The 23,162-nt window shown below is 33.8% G+C and overlaps 1 protein-coding gene across 1 annotated transcript in view; it reads right to left on the reverse strand.

Moving 5' to 3' along the window:
- The window catches only part of COL24A1 (collagen type XXIV alpha 1 chain), a 303,518-nt gene that overhangs the window by 72,889 nt on the left and 207,467 nt on the right, over window positions 1-23,162 (reverse strand). Inside the window, exons 36-42 of the mRNA XM_033113285.1 lie at window positions 22,157-22,210; window positions 21,889-21,996; window positions 7,244-7,297; window positions 5,484-5,591; window positions 2,622-2,675; window positions 2,312-2,365; window positions 1,594-1,650 (exon numbers count right to left, since the gene is read on the reverse strand). Coding sequence (XP_032969176.1) covers window positions 1,594-1,650; window positions 2,312-2,365; window positions 2,622-2,675; window positions 5,484-5,591; window positions 7,244-7,297; window positions 21,889-21,996; window positions 22,157-22,210 — 489 coding nt within the window. The remainder of the gene's footprint in view (window positions 1-1,593; window positions 1,651-2,311; window positions 2,366-2,621; window positions 2,676-5,483; window positions 5,592-7,243; window positions 7,298-21,888; window positions 21,997-22,156; window positions 22,211-23,162) is intronic.

Raw genomic sequence — 23,162 nt, forward strand, 5'->3', positions numbered from 1 at the left:
TAAAGTATGTTAGACATGATGTCAAAATAACTTGTATTTTTACTTAATGTTAAGATGATTGAAAAAGATTTAAGCAGGACCACTCAGACACCTAATTAATTAGAAAAATTATATTTAATGATCTTTTAAAAGTATCTAAGAGCTAATCCTACTTTACTTTCTTAATCAGGAATTCTATCATTTATTCTTTATTCTATAAGATTTTAAATTCTTAAAACATATATTAACCTAGTAAAAGCTACACTTACTAATTTTAATCCTTACGGTAGAAACTAATCTAATAAACTCTCACTTTTAACTTTTCTAATCATTCCTAATATAAATTTTTTGATATGAAAAGCTATTTAAGTTATCTAGTCTAAAATGCACTTGAAACACTCAATTATCACAATACCAGGACCTACTATTTGAAAGAAACTCAAATTGAAATTAATTAGTAAAATCATAAAATTTATTATGAACCACTAATTGATAAATTTTAACTACTTCCTATGTGGTAAAGATAACAGACATAATGTAAAGAAAATGATCTTTGACTGTCCTTTAATTATTTAGAATAGTATTGGTTTAAGTTTCACACCTGTCACATGTCTAATAGATAAAAATCACCATTATGTTAGACTTTTAACATAGTTATTAAATTTCAGTGATATTCTTTGATCCAGGTATACCTGAATCTGAGGAAAACAAACACTGCTATACTTCATTTCCCCATATTTTTCCATTTGCTTTTATATTTTTGCATTATTTCCATGTTTTCTCCCCTCAGAGGTTAAGAGAGCCTATGTTCTAACATATTTGATAAAGAATCTTACATATTCTTAATGATAAGGTTGCTTCTCGTTATACAAAATGGCTTGATTTAATCAGAAAAATTGTAGAATCTTTCCTGTCTATTTCTAAAACAATGTATAATTTTCAACCATCTCCAAAGAGCCAGATCAAAATACCAGGAGTGACTACATATACTGATTCTTCTTCTTTAAGATTCTTTTATCTTATATGATCATATGAAAAATGGGAAAATTTAATCACTTCTATTCATTTCTGTGAAGTAAGCATTTTTATTTTACCCATTTAACTTACTACAATAGCTACTTTTCAAAAACCATGGTTACAGTTACCTGGAAGAGTATATAGATCTTTAAAAAGTATAAGCTATAATAACTGGTTTAGATGAGTCTTGAAATCATTTGGTAACAGTGTGTAAACTATTACAAAAAGGATACAGATCAGATTTAAAAACATACTTTAGAAATAAATCTGAATTTGATGACTAAAGAAATATCTGCCCTAAAATGTCTACAAGTGTGTAATTTTTTTATAATCTCTGTAAAAAATTGTTACCATGAATTTAATTCTGAGTGTTAGATTTGGAAAGTCACTGTACTTGCATTAAACTTATATATTATGCTAAGGATCTTGATCTGAATATAAACAGTTTTCATATTTAGATTATGTGACTCCAAATACTGCTCTCCTGAAAGATCACTGTTATAAAACTCTTTGAAAAGATGTGACTGATGTTGTGGATCTATTATAGTAATTGCATTTTATCTTAAAACATCAAAATAATTGTAGAAAAAGACCTACTGGTTCACCTCGAGGCCCAGGTAGTCCCAGAACTGCGCTATCTTCTCCTGGATAACCCTATAATGAAGATAATGATTTATAAAAACTAAATTCATAAAACAACCTGTAAAATAGGCAGCCTGTTCTTTTCTAATATGTTATGAAATATGCAATCGGGTTTTATCTTTTTTAAATAGAAAACTTTTACCTACAAAACTTAGCATATGATATTTTATAAACAGTTGCAATTTGTGTATGGTTCTCTTTGGAAGTATCAATTTGCTCTAATTACATAAAAAGCAACTTACTAATGTTCTCAGAGTCAGGTTTCCAATGATATTACAAATCGAGAGGAGTACTGTTGCAGTTATTCTTAACTCATAAAACATTTTACTATAAATGGACCATCGTTAGTTATTTAATCTAGAGTCTCACATTCTCTTTCAATAAGTAATTAATTTTACTTTTACAAAGATTTATAGATTGGAAAATACTTTAACGTACATTATTTCACCTCAATCTTGAAACAACCTATGGAAGATATTTTAATGATTTATTGAAATTTTTACCCCTTGTAATTTCTGTGTGTTTTTTTTTTTCACATAGCATTTGCAATGTTTCTCAAGTTGAAAAAAAGTGTTTCTTTTATTCTTTAAAAGTGTTTCCATGAACACTTTCAGAAAGAACACATGAATTCAACATTTAACTTTAGGATTAAAAAGTCAATATACACACATACCTTTTCTCCTTTAGGTCCTGGCAACCCAGACAGTCCTGGTTGACCTTGGTGGCCCTAACAAAGGACAAGTAAGTAGTCATTCTCCATATCATTTGTTCATGCTCTACCTAATACCATCAGGGCCATGCCATTGGATATTGCATTGTTTTGAAAGAAAACTAGGATTCACTCTATAGGGGGGTAAGGCTTAAATATGTTAAAAAGATTTATCAGGGAGATTTCATCTTAATTTGCATATTTGGGATAACATCTTTATATAAATATTTTTATGCACATATACACTTTCTTATTTTCAATTAGAATTGCTTACTCTGTATCCAGGAATTCCTGGTTCTCCATCAGGTCCCATCAATCCTAAATGCCCCTAGAAAACAAAGTAAATATTAGAGAGAAAACAGATAACTGTTTAAATCATTAAAGTTGTATTCCTATTATTTAAAATTTAGCTTGTTTAAAAAGTATGAAATTCTACCTAGTCTGAAATGGGAAACAAAAAATAACACCTTAACTTTCGTTTTATTTTTCTCCTGAACTACAAAAGTACTCCCCCATCCCCCTCCCACCCCCCAACCCCACACACAAATGTCTCTTTGGTTTACTTCTGGTGTAAACCTCTTTAAACATATTAAGAGAAATGCTTTCAGTTGTCAGAATCCTACAGGCTTCTAACAGATTCTTGAAATGTAGTTTGTGTTTATTAAAGTTTGTATACACTGAACATTAGAGGGTGAAGCCTCATAAGTTTTTTATACTGTCACCATGGGATTAGGAGAAGTTTGTACTCATTGATAGTTTTGGATGCTTTGAGGAAGATTGTTTTAGGTCTGGTCAAAGTTGTTAAAATGGAAATGGTTGAAAACCTGTGTGCAATAATTACTTTATGATTCCTCTTATCATCAATATTTTACAGATGAGAAAACCACGTAAATTAAAGGCTAGTTAGTAAATGTCCCTAAACTACTGAAAAGATGGCTCCGACAATTAAAAAGCAAAAATAATGATCAAAAAAGTGTCCTATCTTTCATACTACCAAGTAGTTTCGACATCAAATCTGTTTGAGTAAATTAAGGCACAGAATAGGTATGTGACTAGCCAAATATTACACTAACCAGAAATTCTAATCAATGTAATAAGTCAGGATAATAAGTAAGAAGTGATATGATTATTTACTTAAAGAACCCATGAGAATCACCTAAATTAATTCAAGTGGGTATAGTCAAAATATAAAAATAAATAGATTTCTTACACAGCACCAAAAAGATGTAATGAAAGAAACGACTACATTAAAAATAATAATATCCTTAAGAAATTAACAGTAAACCTAATAAGAAAGGTGAAAAAACAGAAATAAAGGCAATAACAAAACTTTATTGAAGGATATATGAGAAGATATGAGTAAATGGAAAGATATGGTGTTTCTCTATTGAAAGAGTCAGTATTAAAGGAACTTGATGAGCTGATTCTAAAGTTTACATGAAAGAGGAAATCACTGTAAGAGCTGAGCTTTTCAGAAAAATGCATTATGGAGTGCCCTAACAGATATCAAAAGATAATGTAATAGCATAATAATCTAAATAATGTGGTACTAACTCAGAAACAGACTAACAGATTGCAAGAAGAAAATAGAGAAAATGGAAACAGACCAATGAATATTTGAGAGTTTAGGATGGTGAGGGCAGCATATCAGAAAAGCGGGAAATTGACTGTTTATTAAATGGTGCTGAGACAACTGGCTATCAATTTGGAAAAAAATTAGTCCTTTACAATTAATATCATAGCAAAAAATAAACTCCATGTGCTTTAAGAAGTTAAGGGTAAAAATAAAGGTATAAAAGTATTAGAAGGATATAGAAGAATATTTTTATATACTTTAGATAGCGAAGGCATTTCTAACAAACAAAATAAAATCTAGAACTGTATAAGACTGACAAATTTGACTATGTAATAATTAAAAGCTTCTGTATAGCAAAAGATATCATAAATAATATTAAAAATAAATGACAGAAAGGGAAATATTCTTGTAATATATTTTGCAACATAGTTAATAAAATATTATTATTTAAAAATATAAGGAGTTATTGCAAATCAGTAAGAAAACGACAACAACCTAATAGAAAGCATGTAAAGTGCATATGAACAGACAACTTCCAGAGGAAAATAATACAAATGACTTAGCTGCAATCAGGAAACTGTAGGTAGAAAGAAAATGAGATACACTTTATTTACCGGATTGGAAAACATCAAAAGGATTAATATGAAATGAAGTATTGGTAATGGAAGTGGACATTTGAAAGGTAGTTTGGGAAGATGTGCTGAAATTTAAAAGGTGAATATTCTTTTTAGAGAACATCCGAAGTAGGAGCCTACTCTGAAGGGAAGAAATGCTTAAAATGAGCCTGAGGCAAACTCCTCAGACAACAGATGGGTTATGCAATGTTCTCCAGAAGGTCTTGATGAAAAGTCTAACATTTGTGACATTTAAATGGGGACTAGGAAATACACAGGCACTTTGTAAATAAGTTTATGAAACAGTAAAAAGACTAAATTGGATAATCTCTTAAACACTGTACATCTCTCATGTTGCGACTTTCTAAGCAGGTCCAAATATATTAGCAATATAATTTTGCTGTTATACGTTCAGAAATATCATGTTATCCTTGTTTTCAACATTATGTAATGTTCATGCAAAAGATTAAGTATTATTAGATGCTATGGAGATTTTTCACAGCTGGTTAGAAAAATAACCTCTAGATAAGTACGTGGGGTCCAAGCATATAAACAAAACCCATTTTCAAGTAAACTTTATTTTCGAAGCAATTTGTCAGCCATGAAAGCTTCGTTTTATACCAGTATTAAATCCTTTATTTTAAGTGCAAGGCATTTAAACTTTCCTAGTTAGGTTAAAAGTTATAATCTGATATTTTTAAACTTCATTTCATATTTTATTTCCATTTTGAGTTTTTTCCCTTTCCTTTTTCATGTCCAGAAACCACTAAACCATTTAAGTACTGTGGAATGCTTACAATTCTCCACATCCCATGGAGGTAGATTATTTTCAATGGAACTATTGCTTTCTCTGTAAAATTAATCAAGGGACGAAGCTTTAAGGACATGGATACATTTCTTTTCCATCCACAGTGAATTCAGTTCTGGAGACAAATCAAATACTAACCACAGCACCTCTAGTTCCTCTGGCACCCTTAGGACCACTTTCCCCAATTTGTCCAGGAGCACCTCTGCTTCCAATTTCTCCTGTGGGTCCTATTTGTCCTTTATCACCCTGTCGATGTCATTAATGAGAGAAAAAGTAAGAAAAAAATTATACTTAGATTAACTAACTATATCATAGACCTGAATGACTCCAGTCGATATTCTGTAAGCAAAATTCTATAAACACTAACTTGCTTTAACTTAATAGTACTATAGACTACCACTGACAATAATATATAATATATCATCACCAGATAGGTTATCTTAAGAATAGAATTAAAGGTAATTTTGGAAAAAGAATTAACAAATATTTTGGCTAAACAAGAAGAGATCTTGTGCTCACATTGCAATACCAATCACCAAGTTTTTTATTTTGAAATTTACATACGTATATATGTAAGCATGCATACATGCGAGCATGCATATACGTTATTATTGTAATCATGAGACAACACAGACTCTATTAAGCTTTTTTCTACAGAGAACTTCAATGCCACAAATATCTGCTTAATGCAAAAAGGCTCTGGTGTGCAGTTCTATATATTGAGGATCATCACTCCTTGGTTTGGAAGTTGCCTTTAAAAATCTGTGACATTTATATATCATTTTACATCCTCCTGAAAACTAGTTGCCTTCTGTTTACCATTAGGCTGACTGGTCATTCTCTAGCACCAAATTATAGCAGCTCTTAAACATTAAGTGATATAATTCATTTTCAACACATGGGAACAAAGCTGTTCTGTTATTCATATTCAAGTATACACAGAGAAAAACTAAACCGGTCATTGTCCACCAGAAATTTTTTAGTATTCATAATAATTCACCGGCTTTTCCTAGGGTGCATGCTGTTGTAAGGACTTGCAGTGCCCCACTTCTATTGTTGATTTTTGGCATGAAATTATTCATGATGAAAAGAGACTTCAATATTCATGAGCAAGAATGGCAACTAAAATGTACCTCATTCATATTCTTTGTCTTTTATTATCCCTTATACTGTCCCCAAATTATGTGAAAGATGGAGTAGGTATGTATTAGCAAACATGATGAAATCACTAGAATATGGTGTGATTTGAAGTTATAATAAATATGTTCAGAACTGTTATAGTACAATGGGAAAATCATTTCTATATCTCACCAATACTTGAACAAATTACTGACCCCAGATAAAGATGAATTTTAATTATGGTGTGCTAAAATTTTTACAAATATATCACTTTTTAAGTAAAATAGAAAAGAAGCAAATAAAACATATTCTTGGTTTCTGGTTCTTAGATAATATATGAAAAAAATAAAATCAATCATTAACCTTTGTATTTAAAACAAACATATTAATAACAAACTCAGAAATAATTCTAATCTTATTCCTTTCTCTTAAACATTTTACTAAAGTTGTCACTAAATAGCACAAATAGTATAGCATTTTCCTTTTCTTTCTTTTCTCATCTATGGTCTACTAAAAACTTTTTGGCAAACAGGAGAAGGAAAGGCAAAGATCTTTTTAGAAAATGCAAAATGGGAAATTTGCCTTCAAATAATTAAGGTGATAAGTACACCTAACAGGAATTAAATATGAATTTATACAAATGTTTTCTTTTAAGGCAAATCTATGTTTCTTTATTAGTTTATATCTAGTGCAAATGAAAACATCACAGCCTTATGAAGCTCTCATAATGAACATCAGAAGAAAGAAAACCAGCATAAGAAGATGAAAAAAAAAATTACCTTTTTTCCTGGACGACCTCTCTGTCCTGGAATTCCCACAGTTCCTTCAGGTCCCTGAATATCCAATATAAAAAAGTAAAAAAAAAAAAAAAAAAAAAAAAAAAAAAAAAAAAAAAAAATTAAAGAAAGTACTAGATGGAATGTTTAAATACTTATATCACATAATTACTGAACACTAAGTGAAAACCAAAGTTACTTTTCTATAATACTATGTTTGTTTAATTATTTCAAAAGACGTCGTGATGATTTAATCACAGCTGTTACTAGTGAGTAAAATTCTCATATATAGAGTGGCCAAGATAGACAAAATTAAACAATTCTTTATTATATGAAGAAGATTACTTTTCTGTATACACATTTTAATTAGCGGGAACATAATTAAAGTAAACCCGAATGCATCCATTTCAGCATTTCTATGAGCTACTGTGTGTTCAACATCTTGTTGAATGTATAGGATTACAAAATATATCTAATCATAGTCATGGAGAATCTGAACATCTCATTGGAGTAGCGGATTAAAGAGATATTCTTTGTTCTGTAGGGGAAAAAAGAGAAGGAAATACATGGAGAAAAAGGAGGTAGTCATATTAGACTGTTTAAAACAATATTTTCATTTCAATCTAGTTTGTTGAGACACAAGCAGACTGTAAGTTCAATATATACGTTTTTTGTTTGTTTGTTTTTTTAGTAAAAAGTGACTAAAATATTTCAGATGTGTGAATTTGCAGGACAGCAATAGTTAGGCTTAGATGAGGTCCACAGTAAGCCAGGTTGCAAGTTCTAAAACGGCTAATAATTAATCACAGCGTTCCTTGCATCAGTTGGAAACGAAAATGGAAATCTCAAATTTGTGTCCCAAATTTTGGCAAACTGCAAAGATGATGTAGACAAGAAATAAATTGTGGTTTACCACTGTGCTACGTAGACTCTTGATAAATATTTGTTGAACGAATACACAGATACCTACGGAAATGACTCATGCCCCATGCTCCTGAGCAAATGCTCTTCTAACCTCAGAAAGTTGCTAAATTTAGAGGCCAGTGTGGTTCAGTTCTATTGCTGTAGTTCTAGCTGCATCCAGAGGTTGAAATGATAGTTACACTAACCTGAGACTTCTTTGTGACTAATATGAATGTTTTAAAAGAGTCTGATTAATTGTCATAGAGGGCAATGGGGTGAGCTTTTAAAAGTCAGGCTGCTCCAGTTTCATATTCTGGCTGTGTCACCTATCAGCGATATGACCATAGGTACATTATTTAACTTCTAAAGGCCTCAATTTTCTGTTACATAAAAGGGGTACAATATTACTTCTTCAATGGGTTACAAAGATTAAATGAGATAATACATGCAAAGCTTAGAAAGGACTAGACCTTTATTCAATAGCTTAACAGTGGATCTACTTGGAAACTCGCACAGCAAACTTTTGCACACGTTTGAAGAACTCATTATGTGTGAGAAAAGAGGTTGCCTGTATTCTGTGCCGAATTCTTTTTGGGTCATTATTATTAGAGAAGTTCGCAGAGCAGACTGGAAAAGTAGCAATAGTTTTCTACAATGCATATTTTAATAGGTTTCTTCAGTAATTATAGAAGTAAGAATGTTTTTGTATAAATGTCACATTGTCAGACAATAATTGGCTTGATGTTCAGCCTACTCATAAAATAGAAGAAAGATTTGGGATTTCCCACTGATTATTTAAAACTCTGTGAGAGTAGCTGTATTGTCTCAGAAGTAACAAATCACATCTATTTTTTAACAACTTTATTGAGATATAATTCACGTACCATATTACGTACGAATCCATTTAAAGTATACAATTCAAGGGATTTTAGTATATTCACAGTTTTGCAACCATAACCACAACCAATTTTAGAACATTTTGATCATCTCCAAAAGAAACCCTTTACCCATAAGAAATCACTTCCCATTTTATCTCACATCAACTCCCCTAGCTCTCAGCAACCACTAATTTACTTTCTGTCTCTACAGATTTGCCAGTTTGGGACATTTCATTTAATATGTGGGCTGCTATCACTGGCTTTTCATTATTATTTTCAAAATTCATCAATGTAGCATGCATGTATTAGTATATCATTCCTTTTTATTGTCAAATAATAGTCCACTGTATGGATATACTACATTTATTAATAAACATTCATTAATTCATCAGTCGATGATCATTTGAGTGGCTTCCACTTTTGGGCTATCATAAATAATGCTGCTATGAACATCCATGTACAGTTGTACAGGTTTTTGTTTGAGTCCCGATTTCCATTCTCTTGGGTATATACCCAGGAGAAGAATTGCTGGGCCATACTGTCACTCCATGTTGAACAGTCTGAGAAACTGGCAAACTGATTTGCAAAGTGGATACACCATTTTACATCCCACCAATGATGTATAAGTGTTCCAATGTCTTTACGTTCTCATCAACACTTGTTATTTTCTGGTGTGTGTGTGTGTTTGTGTGCGTGTATTTTATAACCATCCTAGTGGATGTGCAGTGGCATTTCATTGTGGTTTTATTTGCAATTTTCTTACAGTGAATGATGTTGATCATTTTTTCATGTGTTTACGGCTAACTGTACATCTTCTCTGGAGAAATATCTGTTTAAATACTTTGCTCATTTTTCAATTGGGTTATTTGTCTTTTCATTATTGAGTTGTAAGAGTTCTTTATATATTCTGGATAGAAATCCTTTCCTATATATGATCTGAAAATACTTCCCCCCATTCCATGGGTGTCTTTTCACTGTCTTGATGGTGTTCTTTGAAGCATAAGACTATTGAATTTAATGAAGTACAATTTATCGAAGTTTTTCTTTTGTCACTTGTACTTCTGGTGTTATCGAAGAAAATTTTGCGTAAGCCAAGGTCATGAAGATTTATTGCTATGTTTTCTTCCAAGACTTTAATAGTGTTAGCTCTTACATTTAGGTCTATGACCCATTTTGAGTTAATTTTTATGTGTAGTGTAAGGAAGGGTCCGACTTACTGTTGTACACGTGGGCATCCAGTTGCTATAGCACTATTCATTGAAAAGACCATTCTTTCCCTCATTGAATTGTCTGGGCAATAACATGCTTTTGTAATTCAAATTTATCTAGTTCTGTTTATTTCCTGGAATTTTTTTATCCCTTGAGATAGTCAATACCAGATATTATTAAACAATGTTTGGAAAAGTTATAGAGTGATTCCCATCAAAGACTGTGTCTTCTCCTGCTTGAAACCTTTCAATGGGTTCTCACCACACTTTGACTAAAACTCATACTTCTTACTATGGTTTAAAAGGTCCTCCATAATCTGTTTCTTATCAATTTTTTCAAGCTCATCTCAAACAATTTTTCACTATTTATTACTATACAGCTGTAATAACTTCCTTTTAGTTTTACAAAAATACCTAGATCTTTCTCACGTCCTTGCTATTCCATCTACCTTGAGGGATCTCCCAAAGTTCTCTGCATAACTGGTTCCTTTTCATTCTTCAGGTCTCAACTTAATCCCCCCCTTACCCATGGAAGCCTTCCTTCACTGCTGCCCTAGTGGAAACAGGCTTCTCTACCTTTAACTAGTTGGCTTCCCTTCCCTTGACCAGTTATTCTTTTTCATCACCCTGTTTATTTCCATCATTGCATTTATCACAAGCTGCATTGATCTCTTCTATTGTCAATTTTCTTCACAATACTATAAAATCTGAGATCAGGATCTTGCTAATCTCATTCCTCTTGGTATTCCCCATGCTTAACAAGTTCTTGTTTTGTATAAGATACTCATAAACTTTGTTGAATTAATGAATAAACAAATGCATTTAATGGACTCACAGTCTACCGTGTTTCCCTGAAAATAAGAGCTAGCCGGACAATCAGCTCTAATGTGTCCTTTGGAGCAAAAATTAATGTAAGACCCGGTATAATATAATACAATGTATTGTAATATAATATAATGTAATATAATGTAATATAATGTAATATAATGTAATATAATATAATATAATATAATATAATATAATATAATAGTGGGTCTTATATTAACTTTTGCTCCAAAAGATGCACTAGAGCTGATTGTCTGGGTAGGTCTTATTTTTGGGGAAACACGGTATAAGGCTATAAAAATTTGGAAACATCTAAGCTAATGTTTTTTTAAAGCTATAGAATCTTTTCTTCCAAAGAAAGCCTATATAGAAGGGACTATATTAAGCATATATTCAAGTATCCTTTAGGACTCAAGTAGGAACAGAAGGAACAGGAGCCCACTCAGCATCCCCCCGACACAATTATCTTGGGAGGCTCTGCATAGCTCCAACCCCTTTATTATATGTAAAGTGTAAACTGAGAAAGCAAAGAATGACTCACCTAACAATGTACAGCTCTTTGGTGGTAGAGCAGGGGTCTGAACAACTCTTGCAAAATAGTCATTGCAGGATTCTTTCTATTTCTGAGTTGCTTTATGGCACAACTGTTCAGAACAAACAAGCCTAAGACCAAAGTCATAAGAATCTTTCCTAATATAAATATTTAGATTATCCTTAATTCCTTAATGCCATTGACCCTATATTTCCAAACTGATTATTTTTCAGGGGTTCCAAGGAAACAGCCTCAGAAACAAGAGTCAAGAGTCATGTATACCTTATTATTCTTTTCTAAGTGTTGACATTCCTTTCATCTTTCTGAATTCACTTTTAAGATACTATTAAAAAAGCTTTGTAAAAAAGGGTGCTCTATTTTGTTTCATCTGCCCTTAAAATAGTCACCTCTACCTAAAATCATGCCAACATAAACAGATAGGGGAAAAAAATCACATTTCAATAAATATAATCAAATTTTGTCCTAAAGGAATAAAACAAGACAATTTCATTTTTATACATTCAATTTTGGAGTCTATAGCTTCACATGTATTTAGATCTTCAAAACCACAGTGATGGATTTTTTTTTTTAAGAAATGGATGACAGACCATAAGTCAGGCAGATGTGTTTTTTCAGATGCTTCCAAACTCTTTTCTCTTATAGAGTTCTGCATTAGGCAATTGAACATTTTAGCACAGAATCCAAGCATAAAATACACTTTTTTTTCTTCTGTTCAAAGAAGTCTACATTTTGTGTTTGAGATTTTGTTGCTGATGCTTCCTTTACTTTATTTTTCAACCCAGGTCTCATTTCCCAATCTTCCAGAAAGTAAGAAGAGTATCTCTTTAAAAAATTTTAATTTCTTTTTCTCACTTTCTTGTTTAATTTTTAAGCATTTAAAGTAGTATGTTTGCGACACTGCCTAAGGAAGAATATTTAAAAGTGCAAAAATAAATCCAACATCAGGCTGTCTGATTAAGCAATAGTTCCTTGGATCATAAAATTCTTTTGGAAAAAACATGCTATGGTATTTTTACTGAGTTTATGAGCTGAAAGGCATTTAAAATTCCAAGGAGAACAACAAAAAGAATAAAAAAGAAACACACATGTGTTGTTACTAAAAAAAGACACCAAAGATGTGTACAAGGCTGAATCGTTCCTGGGAAAAATTATAAAGCAGATGAAATCTGTGTTTATCATTTTTCCATGCCTTGTTTTGAGCCCCTTTTTCATCTCTGCTCTGCGTATCACCAGCTGTCACGCTGCATCATCCCTACCTGGGACTTCTGGCTCTGTTATCCTACAGCATGATTAGGCCTTTCTTTTCCTTAGTTGTGTTCCACTCCCCACCAACTTTAGGTTTCTGCTAGGAAACTAGGCTAGTTGACTGAAAAAAAAAGTCCATGAGAAAGTGCTAATAATTGTTAATGAATTTCTTGTATAAAAACAAATTTGATGAAAATTCTCAGGAAGATAATCATACTTTCTTGGCACTTGTTACTTGGCTTCTCTGTGAGTTTTCTAAAAACCCTGATGAATTTTCTAAAAAAGATAAAAACAATCAAGAACCCTGGAAAGGCAAAATAGAAGCCCAAGGCTGGTTACCTCATGGAAAAGTGTGACTTAAAAACACAGAACTCAGAAGTAAAGGAACTACAGCCAGCTCTGCCATCTGCTATGTTATTATGTATAAGCCTGTTAGTTTTGAGCCTCTGTTTTGTCAGTTGTAAAATGGGGAATAATAAAGCATCTATAGGATATTGGAAGGATTCTGTGACAGAATATAAGTGAAATTATATTGCTCAGTGTCTGGATCAATGGTGTTTAAGGTGATTTTGGTGGGGGGAGACTCCCTTGTTCTTGGGTTTGTTGTAGTGGAACACCCATCACAAGACTGGGAGAGCAGGACAGAGGAGGAGGGGACACTTTATCACTTCTGTAAAACTGAGGGGAAAAGACTCAATTTGCCATGGCTCAAAATCAAGTGACCCTTCTGGTTCATCCTCAACTTTCAAATACCACTTTGAAATATGCTGGTACAATTATTTAGTGTTTTGAGGAAGGGGCCACATGGCATCATTTTAATTGTTGCAGAAGGAATTATAATCACTGGTAAATGATATGAATGGTGAGCTGGCCAATCTTTCTTTATGGTGTTTGCTGTATTCTTCCAGATAGAGCTTCCTCTTAGTTCTCAGAACCTAATTGAGATAATTAGGGCAGGGAGCATCACTGATAGACATTCAATGATCTGAATGTTAGAAGCCAGAGGAAGAGAAATACACAAAAAAGTGTAAAGACTACAAATTTGGTAAATAACTACTTTGTCTCCCAGTCAGCTTGCATGATTGGTTTACTAATGATCACTTCCTCAGTCTTTACTAAGCCACATGTAGAAATCTGGAGCACGAAAGTACTGGACACTGGTTTATAGGAAGGTGTAAAGTCAGAGCCTCTACTTTTGAAGACCTGTGATCTCTCTGGGGGAAAGAGACCTACAGGTTTTAAAGTTAACTTACAATCTTTACAAGGTTGAATAACACTGCCAGGGTCAAAAGAAAAGAAAGATCATTTTCTGGTAGGGTCATAAGTGATGACTCCCAAGGTATGAGAATATCTTTAAAGTCAAGAATACTTAGAGAAATAAAGAGAGAATAATCTCGAGGAGAACTCATGTTTAAAGATATGAGATAAGGAAGAGGAAAGAGTAAAGAAAAACAGGAAAATGACCAGTGAGGCCTTATCTGGAAGAATGCAGTGAATATCATAAATGAAGCATTTAAGCAAGATAGAAGCTATTCTTATTATTTGTTTACATTTTCCATTTGCCCCGAGAATTTGTTCAATATAACACTTATAATTTCATCTGAAGTAATATTACAATTGAAGACCAGATATTGATAACTTAAATTATGCTTGCCAGATTTCTTATTTCATCCTGGAGCTAGGATGTTACTCTAGAGGAATAATGTCAGTTCTATGAATACCAATCAGAAATATTCAATAAAACTGAGTTTAAAATAACACAAAATATTCCCCTCCAAATGCTTTCTGACAGAATTTCTGTCACTGAGATGACATCACCAGAATAGTGATGTAAGTCATTCCTGACTTCAGCCTCTCTCTCACCCCTGCTGGAAAAAGGCCAAGTAGCAACTATCCATAAACAAGACACCACTGTGAAAATTCCAGAACTTAAGGTGAGTCTGAAGCACCTCCATGAAGTACAGAGACCGAGAAGGACAACATTAAAAGGGCAAAAGGAGAGGTTTTACTGATTGCATTGTCCTTCCCCCAGGCTAGCACAGCACCACACTGAGTGGGCATCCTGGGCCTATCATTTCTCCCATGGGAAAAAGAGAACCCAAAGTGGATAATCAGCTCCTCTAGCAATGTAAGATGCTTCCAGTGTGGCCCATTCAGGTCTCAGTTCATAAGGATCACTGGGGGAAATCTGGGAACACTACCACAAGGGATCAGATAGAGACAGAGAGGTGGGGATCACAGTAACTAGCACTGGATCTTGGTAGATAGCATTTCTGTTTGTTGCAGCACCTGAGCAGAGATCATAGCCAGTGAGTCTATAGAGCTGAGCTGGTGGACCTGTCTGGTCAGGGAGCATGGTAGGCAGTTCTGTATGATTTAGAACCCCAGCCAAAGGGTCAGAATTGCTGTGGAGTCTGTTCTATGGCCCTGCTGGGCAGGGAAGCAAATTTGCAACCCTGTCCAACTGTCAGGCATAGAAGCTTGTCCTGCTTGATCAGGATATCAGTCCAGAGAAATTGGGCAGCTGTGGAATCAATACTACAGCCCTATGCAGGCAGAGAGCCAAGCTGTCAGCCTTTATTAACTGTTGAGCATAACCTCTGGCCCCTTTTAACCAGGGAACCTGAATAGTTATCCTGGGTAGCTCAGAGTCCAGCCTACGGTACTACCCAGTCATGGAGCCCAGCCAACAGCCCTACCCAGCAGCAGAGTTTAGCCTACAACTCTGTCCAATTGCTAAACACAGGGAGCCCAACCAGTAACCCTGTCCAATTGTAGAGCATAACCTGTGGCCCTGCCCAAGAAAGGAGACTAGAAAATTACCCCACCTAACCACTGAACATAGTCTCTAGCCCCAGTCAACTGCGATACATAACTGGAGGCCCCACTGGACTACAGAGCCTGGCAAATGACCTCACCCAACATAGGAGTATAGCTAGTGACTTGACTGATCATGAACTACAGCCTGTAACTCTGCCCCAATTTGGGGGCACAGTTTGAACTTCTGTCCAACTGTGAAGCTATGCTTGTGGCTCCACCTGAAACTGGAGTCCAGCCAGTGGCACCGTTCACTTAGGGAGCATGAAAGGAGGACCTACCCAATCAGAGTCCAACTAGTGATACTGCTTTGCCAGGCAACACCCCCTGAGACCTCACCTTACCAGAAGTAACAGCAGAGCCCAGCTAGGGGCTCCACCTGACCACAGAGTGCAGCCAGCACCCCAACCCAGTTAGGGTGCATATTCAGTGGCCCCTCTAGAATGTGGAGCTCAGCCAGCAGGCCAACTCAACTGCAGAGACCAGCTAGTGGCAACCCTATCCATGCCTCAGAACTTGTGCAGGACCTCGCCCAACTGGAGACCCCAATAGCAAGCTCTACCTGCCCCAAAATGCTTCCAGCTGACCCATTCACTATCCAAAGCTAAGCAGACTGGTGAAAATCTTTCCTTGCCAAAACAAACCTGTAATGTCTGGAAGAAGAGTCTGCTTATCCAAATGTGCAAATAACAAAGTAAGGATACAAGGATTATAAAGAATCAGGTAAACAAGACAATACCAAAGGAAAGTAATAAAGCTTCTTTATCACTCCTATACTATTAACTGACACTAAAGAAGTGGAACTCTATGATCTGTCTGACAATTCAGAATAATCCTCTTAAAGAAGTTCAGTGAACTTCAAGAGCACACAGACAACTAAATAAAATTAGGAGAGTAATGCATGAACAAAGTGAGAAATTCAACAAAGAAATAGAAACCATAAGAAAATAAACAAAACAAAAATCCTAAAGATGAACAATAAAATGATTGAATAGAAGAATACAATAGAGATCTTCAACAATGGATTTGAATAAGCAGAAGAAAAAAATCAGTGAACTAGAAAGATAAGTCATTTGAAATTCTCCAAAGGAGCAAAGCAAAACGCAAGAAAAAAAAGAAAAAAAAAAGAAAAAAGGAAAAAGAGTGAAGGAAACCTATTGTACATATAGGACAGCACCAAATGAAACAATATATGATATATCCATTGTGGGACTACCAGAAGGTGAAGAGAAAGAGAAAGGGGCAGAAAGTCTACTTAAAGATATAACTGCTGGGGTGGCTGGTTAGCTCAGTGGTTGGAGCGCAGTGCTCATAACACGGTTTGATTCCCACATGGGCCAGTGAGCTGTGACCTCCATAACTAGATTGAAAACAATGACTTGACATGGAGCTGATGGGTCCTGGAAAAACATACTGTTTGCCAATATCCTCCCCCCCCAAAAAAAACACAAAAGATATAATGGCTGAAAATGTCCCAGACTTGGGGGGAGAAATAGACATCAAGATTCTTGAGGCCCTAAGGACCCCAAATAAGTTGAACTTGAGATGGTTTACTTTGAGACACACTATAAAAAATTGTCAAAAATCAAAGACAAAGAGAATTTTGAAAGCAGCAAGAGAAAAGTTACTCGTCACATACAAGAAAGCCCCCCATAAAATTATAAGTAGATTTCTCAGCAGAAACTTTGCAGCCCCAGAGACAGTGGAATATCTTCAAAATATTGGAAAAAACAAAAACAAAAACACCTCAAACCAAAAACTGTTAACCGAGACTACTATACCTAGCAAAGCTGTCCTTCAGAAATGGAATGATAGACTTTCCCAAGTGAATAAAAACTGAAGAGTTCATCACCACTAAACCTGCCTTACAAGAAATGCTAAAGGACATTTTTCAAGCTGAAATAAAAGGAAGTAACCAAAGTCATGAAAACATATGAATGTGTAAAATTCACCAGTAAAGATAAATACATATTTAAAGCCATATTCTCTAATATTCAATGGTGGTATGTAAATCACAACTCTAGTTTAAAAGTTAAAAAACAAAGGTATTAAAAATAACTATAACTACAATAACTAGTTACTGAATACATAACATAAAAAGATGTAAACTGTAACATCAATAACATATAATGTGAATGGGGGAGAGGAAGAAGTAAAGATATAAAGTTCCTGCATGCTATCAAAGTTGTTACCAACTTAAACTAGGATGTTTTAAGATATTTTATGGGAGTCACCAAGGAAAATACATGTAGTAGATACATAAAACTATAATAAAGGATTCAGAGCATACTGTTACAAAAATTTATAAAATAGAAAAAAAGAAGGCAGCCAGTGAGGAAGCAAGGAAGAAACAATCTATAAAACAGTCAGTAAACAATTAAAATGACAATAGGAAGCCCTAACTCATCAATAATTATTTTAATTGTAAATGAATTAAATCCTCCAATCAAAAGTCATAGAATGGATGCATGGATAAAATAACAAGACCCAACTATATGCTGCCTACAAAAGGCTCACTTAAGTTTTAAGGATATACAAAGACTGAGAGTGAAGGTATGGAAAGAGATATTTCAAGCAAAAAAAAGCAGGGGTAGATATACATATCAGACAAAATATACTTTAAGCTAAAAATAGTCACAAGAGACAAAGAAGGTCATTATATAATGATAAAGGGTCAATTAATGAATAATGTATACTAATTGTAAATATTTATACACCAAACATTGGCGTACCTAACTATATAAAGCAAATATTAACAGAAATAAAAGGAGAAATAAACACCAATGCAATAATACTTGGAAACTTTGATACTCCTCCCTAGGATGGCTGTATTATCCACTGAGACAGAGAATCAACAAGAAACAGTGAATTGAACAACACAATAGACCAAATTAACCTAACAGACATATTCCATCAAACAGCAGTAGAATGCATATTCTTATCAAGTCCACACAGAACATTTCTGAGGATAGATCATATGTTGGGCCACAACACAAACTTCAACAAATTCAAGAATATTCAAATTATATCAAGTATCTTTTCTGAGCACAGTGGTTTGAAACTAAAAATCAATAACAGGATGAAACCTGGGAAAACTCACAAATATATGAAAATTAAAAAAAATATATATGCCTGAACAACCAATGGATCAAAGAAGAAATCAAAAGGGAAATAAAAAAATACCTTGCGACAAAAATGAAACACAACATACCAAAACCTTTGAGATGCACCAAAGCATTTCTAAGGAGGAAACTCATAGTTATAAATGCCTATATTAAAAAGAGGAAAAAAATCTCAAATAAACAACCTTACTTTACACCTCAGGAAGTAGGAAAAGAAGAACAAACTAAGGCCAAAGTTAGCAGAAGTAAGAAAATGATAAAGATTAGAAAAGAAATAGATGTAAATAGAGAATAAGAAAACAACAGAAAAGATGAACACAACTAAGAATTGGATTTTTGAAATGATAAACACAATTGACAAACCTTTAGCTAGACTCACCAAGAAAAGAGAGGGCTCAAATAAAGTCAGAAATGAAAGAAGAAGCCATTATAAATGATACCACAGAAAGACAAAGAATCATAAGAGTCTACTATATACAATTACCTGCCAATAAATTGAACAACCTATAAGAAATGGATAAATTTCTGGAATCCTACTAACTACAAAGACTGAATCATAAAGAAATAGAAAATCTAAATAGACCAAAAATGAGTAAGGAGATTGAATCAGTAATGAGAAAATTCTGAAAAAGACAAATCCAGTGTCACTGATCAATTCTACCAAACATTTAAAGAAGAATTAATGCTAATCTTTCTTAAAATCTTTCAAAATTTTGAATACACCCAAGGTTATTTTATGAACTCAGCACTACCTTGATACCAAAACCAGCCAAGGATGCACAGGGGGAAAAAATGCAGGCCAATAACACTGATAATAGATGCAAAAATCTTCAAAAAAATATGAGCAGACCAAATTCAACAATAGAGTTAACCCCTGAAAAATATAGGTTTGAACTGCACAGGTCCACTTATACGTGGATTTTTTCCCCCAATAATTTCAGCCTTCTGTATCCCTGGGCTTTGCCTCTGTGGATTCAACCAACGGTGGACCCACGGTTGGAAATCCACAGATGCAAAGGGCCAACTATGCATTATTCTATGCCATTTTATATAAGGGACTAGAATATCCACATGTTTTGATATCTGCATGGGGAAGGGCAGGGGCTGGAACCAATACCCTGTGGATGCTGAGGGACTATAGTAAAGTTTTGGGGGAGTCAAAAGTTATACATGGATTTTCAACTGTGCAAAGGGTTGGCACCCATAATCTTCACATCGGTCAAGTGTCAACTGTACATTAAAAGGATCAGACACCGTGAACTAGTGGGATTTATTTCACGGATGCAAGGATAATTCAACATCTGCATTTAATCATTGTGATAAACCACTGTCATAAAATTAAAGATAAAACCATATAATCATCTCAATAGATGCATAAAAAGCATTTGATGAAATTCAGTAAACTTTCATGATAAAAACTCTCAACAATTGGGTAGGAATAAACATATTGCAACATAGTAAAACCATAGATGACAAATCCACAGCTAACATCATACTCAAAAGTGAAAGGTTGAAAGCTTTTCTTCTAAGATCAGGAGGAACAAGACAAGGGTGCCCACTCTCACCACTCCTATTCAAAACAGTACTAGAAGTCCTAGACAGAGCAATTTGGCATGAAAAAGATATAAAAAGCATCCGAATCAGTAAGAGAGAAGTAACTGTCTGTGTCTGCAGATCACACGATCTTAATATATAGAAAACCTTAATGACTCCACCAAAAAACTATTAGAATTAATAAATTATTTCAGTAAAGCTGCAGGACAAAAACAATCAACCTACAGAACCCTGTCACATTTCCACACACTGATAATGAATTATCTAAAAAAGAAACAAAACAACCCCATTTAGAATAGCATCAAAAACAATACTTAGTGATAAATACAACCAAGGAGGGGAAATATCTGTACACTGAAAACTATAAGATATTGATGAAAGAAATGGAATATGACACAAATAAATGGAAAAAATATGTTCATAGATAAAGAATTAATAGTGCTAAAATGTCCATACTACCCAAAGTTATCTGTAGATTCAGTATAATCCCTATCAAGATTCCAATAGCAGTTTTTATAGAAATAGAAAAAAATAAACCTAAAATTTGCATGGAACCACGAAAGACCCAGAAAAGCCAAAATAATCTTGAGAAAGAAAAACAAAGCTGGAAGCATCACATTTCCTAATTTCAAACGATATTAATACAAAACAGTATTAATCAAAACGGTTTGATACTGCATTAAAACAGACATATAGACCAATGGAAAACAATCAAGAGCCCAGAAATAAACTCATGCATATATGGTTAACTAATATTTGAAAAAAAAATATGGCATACACACACACACACATATAAACACACATATATGTATATGTATATATATATATATATGTATATATGTATATGGTTTATATATACAATGGAATATTGTTCAGCCATACAAAGAAGGAAATTCGGCCATTTGCAACAACATGGATGGACCTTGAAGATATTATGCTTTGTGAAATAAGTCAGACAGAGAAAGACAAATAATGTATGATCTCATGTATATGTGTCATCTAAAAACTCTGAACTCATAGAAACAGAGTGTACAAACTTCAGTTATAAGATGAATAAGTTATGGGGATCTAATGTAAAGCATTGTGACTATACTTAAAATACTGTATTGAATACTTGAAAGTAGTTAAGAGAGAAAATCTTAAAAATTCCCACCACACACGCAAAAAAGGTAACTATGTTAGGTGGTGGATGTGTTAACTAACCTTATTATGGTAATCACTGAGCAACATATACATATATCAAATCATCACCTTGTACACCTTACACTTATATGTTATATGTCAATTATATCTCAATAAAGGATTTAAAAGAAGAAGTAAATGGCTTGTGTGACACATGGAAAAAGTGTCTATCCTCCTTGGATATTAGGCAGGCTGGTAATCACTCCCTGGTTTGTCTCTCTCTCAAGCCATGGTTCCACACCTCCAATTACCAAGAGGACATACAAGGGGGTCAGAATGTGTGTGTGTGTGTGTGTGTGTGTGTACACATACAGGGGTCTGAGTTCACTGAGTATTTGAAAATGAACCCAGTGGTACTCACCAGAGTGCCCATTAGACCTGGCCTTCCCAGGGGCCCTGAAGTCCCTGGTAAGCCCATCTCTCCTTTTTCTCCATCCTCTCCAGGAAGTCCCCTTCCTCCTGGGTTCCCCTGTAACCCATTAAAAATGTTTAAGAAAGGAAAAGCAGTGAAACAATTATATCACACAATAAGCAGATTTTTGTTTAGAACATACACATAGTTATATATAACATTTTAAAGACTTCACAAAAACATTTACTTTATATATAATGTTAAAAGCATACTTTACCTTTAATCCATCTTTTCCTTGGAGACCTTCTTCTCCAGGAGCTCCTGGTTCACCCTATTTTGTAGCAGAAACAATAAGGTTTATTATTTTGCAAAATAATTTTCTTTTTTGTTTTGCCTGGTATTTGTTTTGTCTGGTATTTATAGAAAGTTCATGTATATTTCTTCCTACTTTATTTATAAGGAATATTTGACAGTATAATAAGCATGATTTAATTTTTCTGGCATAGCTCTGAAGATGATTTAAAGAGTCATACTGTTATAAATTCAAACACAAGATGATCCAAAAATAGCCATAACTTTTAGATAATAAAAGATAATATATATTCATTTGGTAGCTCTGGAAATTTATATAGTTAGACCTGTGTTTCTGAGTTGGAGGACTGTTAAACAGTGCATCTTACAAAATTATAGTAGCTTGCTGTACTAAATTGACATGGATTAATATAAATTAATTCAGTTAAATTTGGTGTACTCGATTTTTAGAGTATTTTCTCCCTTACTGAGGAGAGACAATGAAGAAGTCCCTGGTATATAAAGATGCTGTCTTGTAGACACAGAACTTACAGAAATGTAGAGACATCCTTTATGAAGCTAATAAAGTATTTGCTCTCTTGCTACTTGAACTATTTAAAAGTACATTAATCAGTGCATCTTCACAGTTGTCCCACTGTTTCCACCACTGACACTTCCATTACCCTGATCTCACACTGTCCACCCGGACCCTGCCAAAAAAGAGGGGAAATGAAAAAGAACCTGGATGCAAACTATATCTCCCTACTTTGGATTTTAGTAAACAAACATCTCAATATTATCTAGGGCACTACTATTTTGGGATCAAATTAAAGGCTGTCTACATTAGAATAACTTCTGTATACTAATTACAACTACTTACAATTATTTCCTTGAATCTTGTTAAGCCTGCATAACTTTGTTGTTGTTTTTTTAAAACATAAATTAGATATCAATATTTTGACTGTCTTGTTAGGTCAGGAAATATCCTGAAT

The sequence above is a fragment of the Rhinolophus ferrumequinum genome, chromosome 9, assembly GCF_004115265.2.
Source record: "Rhinolophus ferrumequinum isolate MPI-CBG mRhiFer1 chromosome 9, mRhiFer1_v1.p, whole genome shotgun sequence".
Lineage (NCBI taxonomy): Eukaryota > Metazoa > Chordata > Mammalia > Chiroptera > Rhinolophidae > Rhinolophus > Rhinolophus ferrumequinum.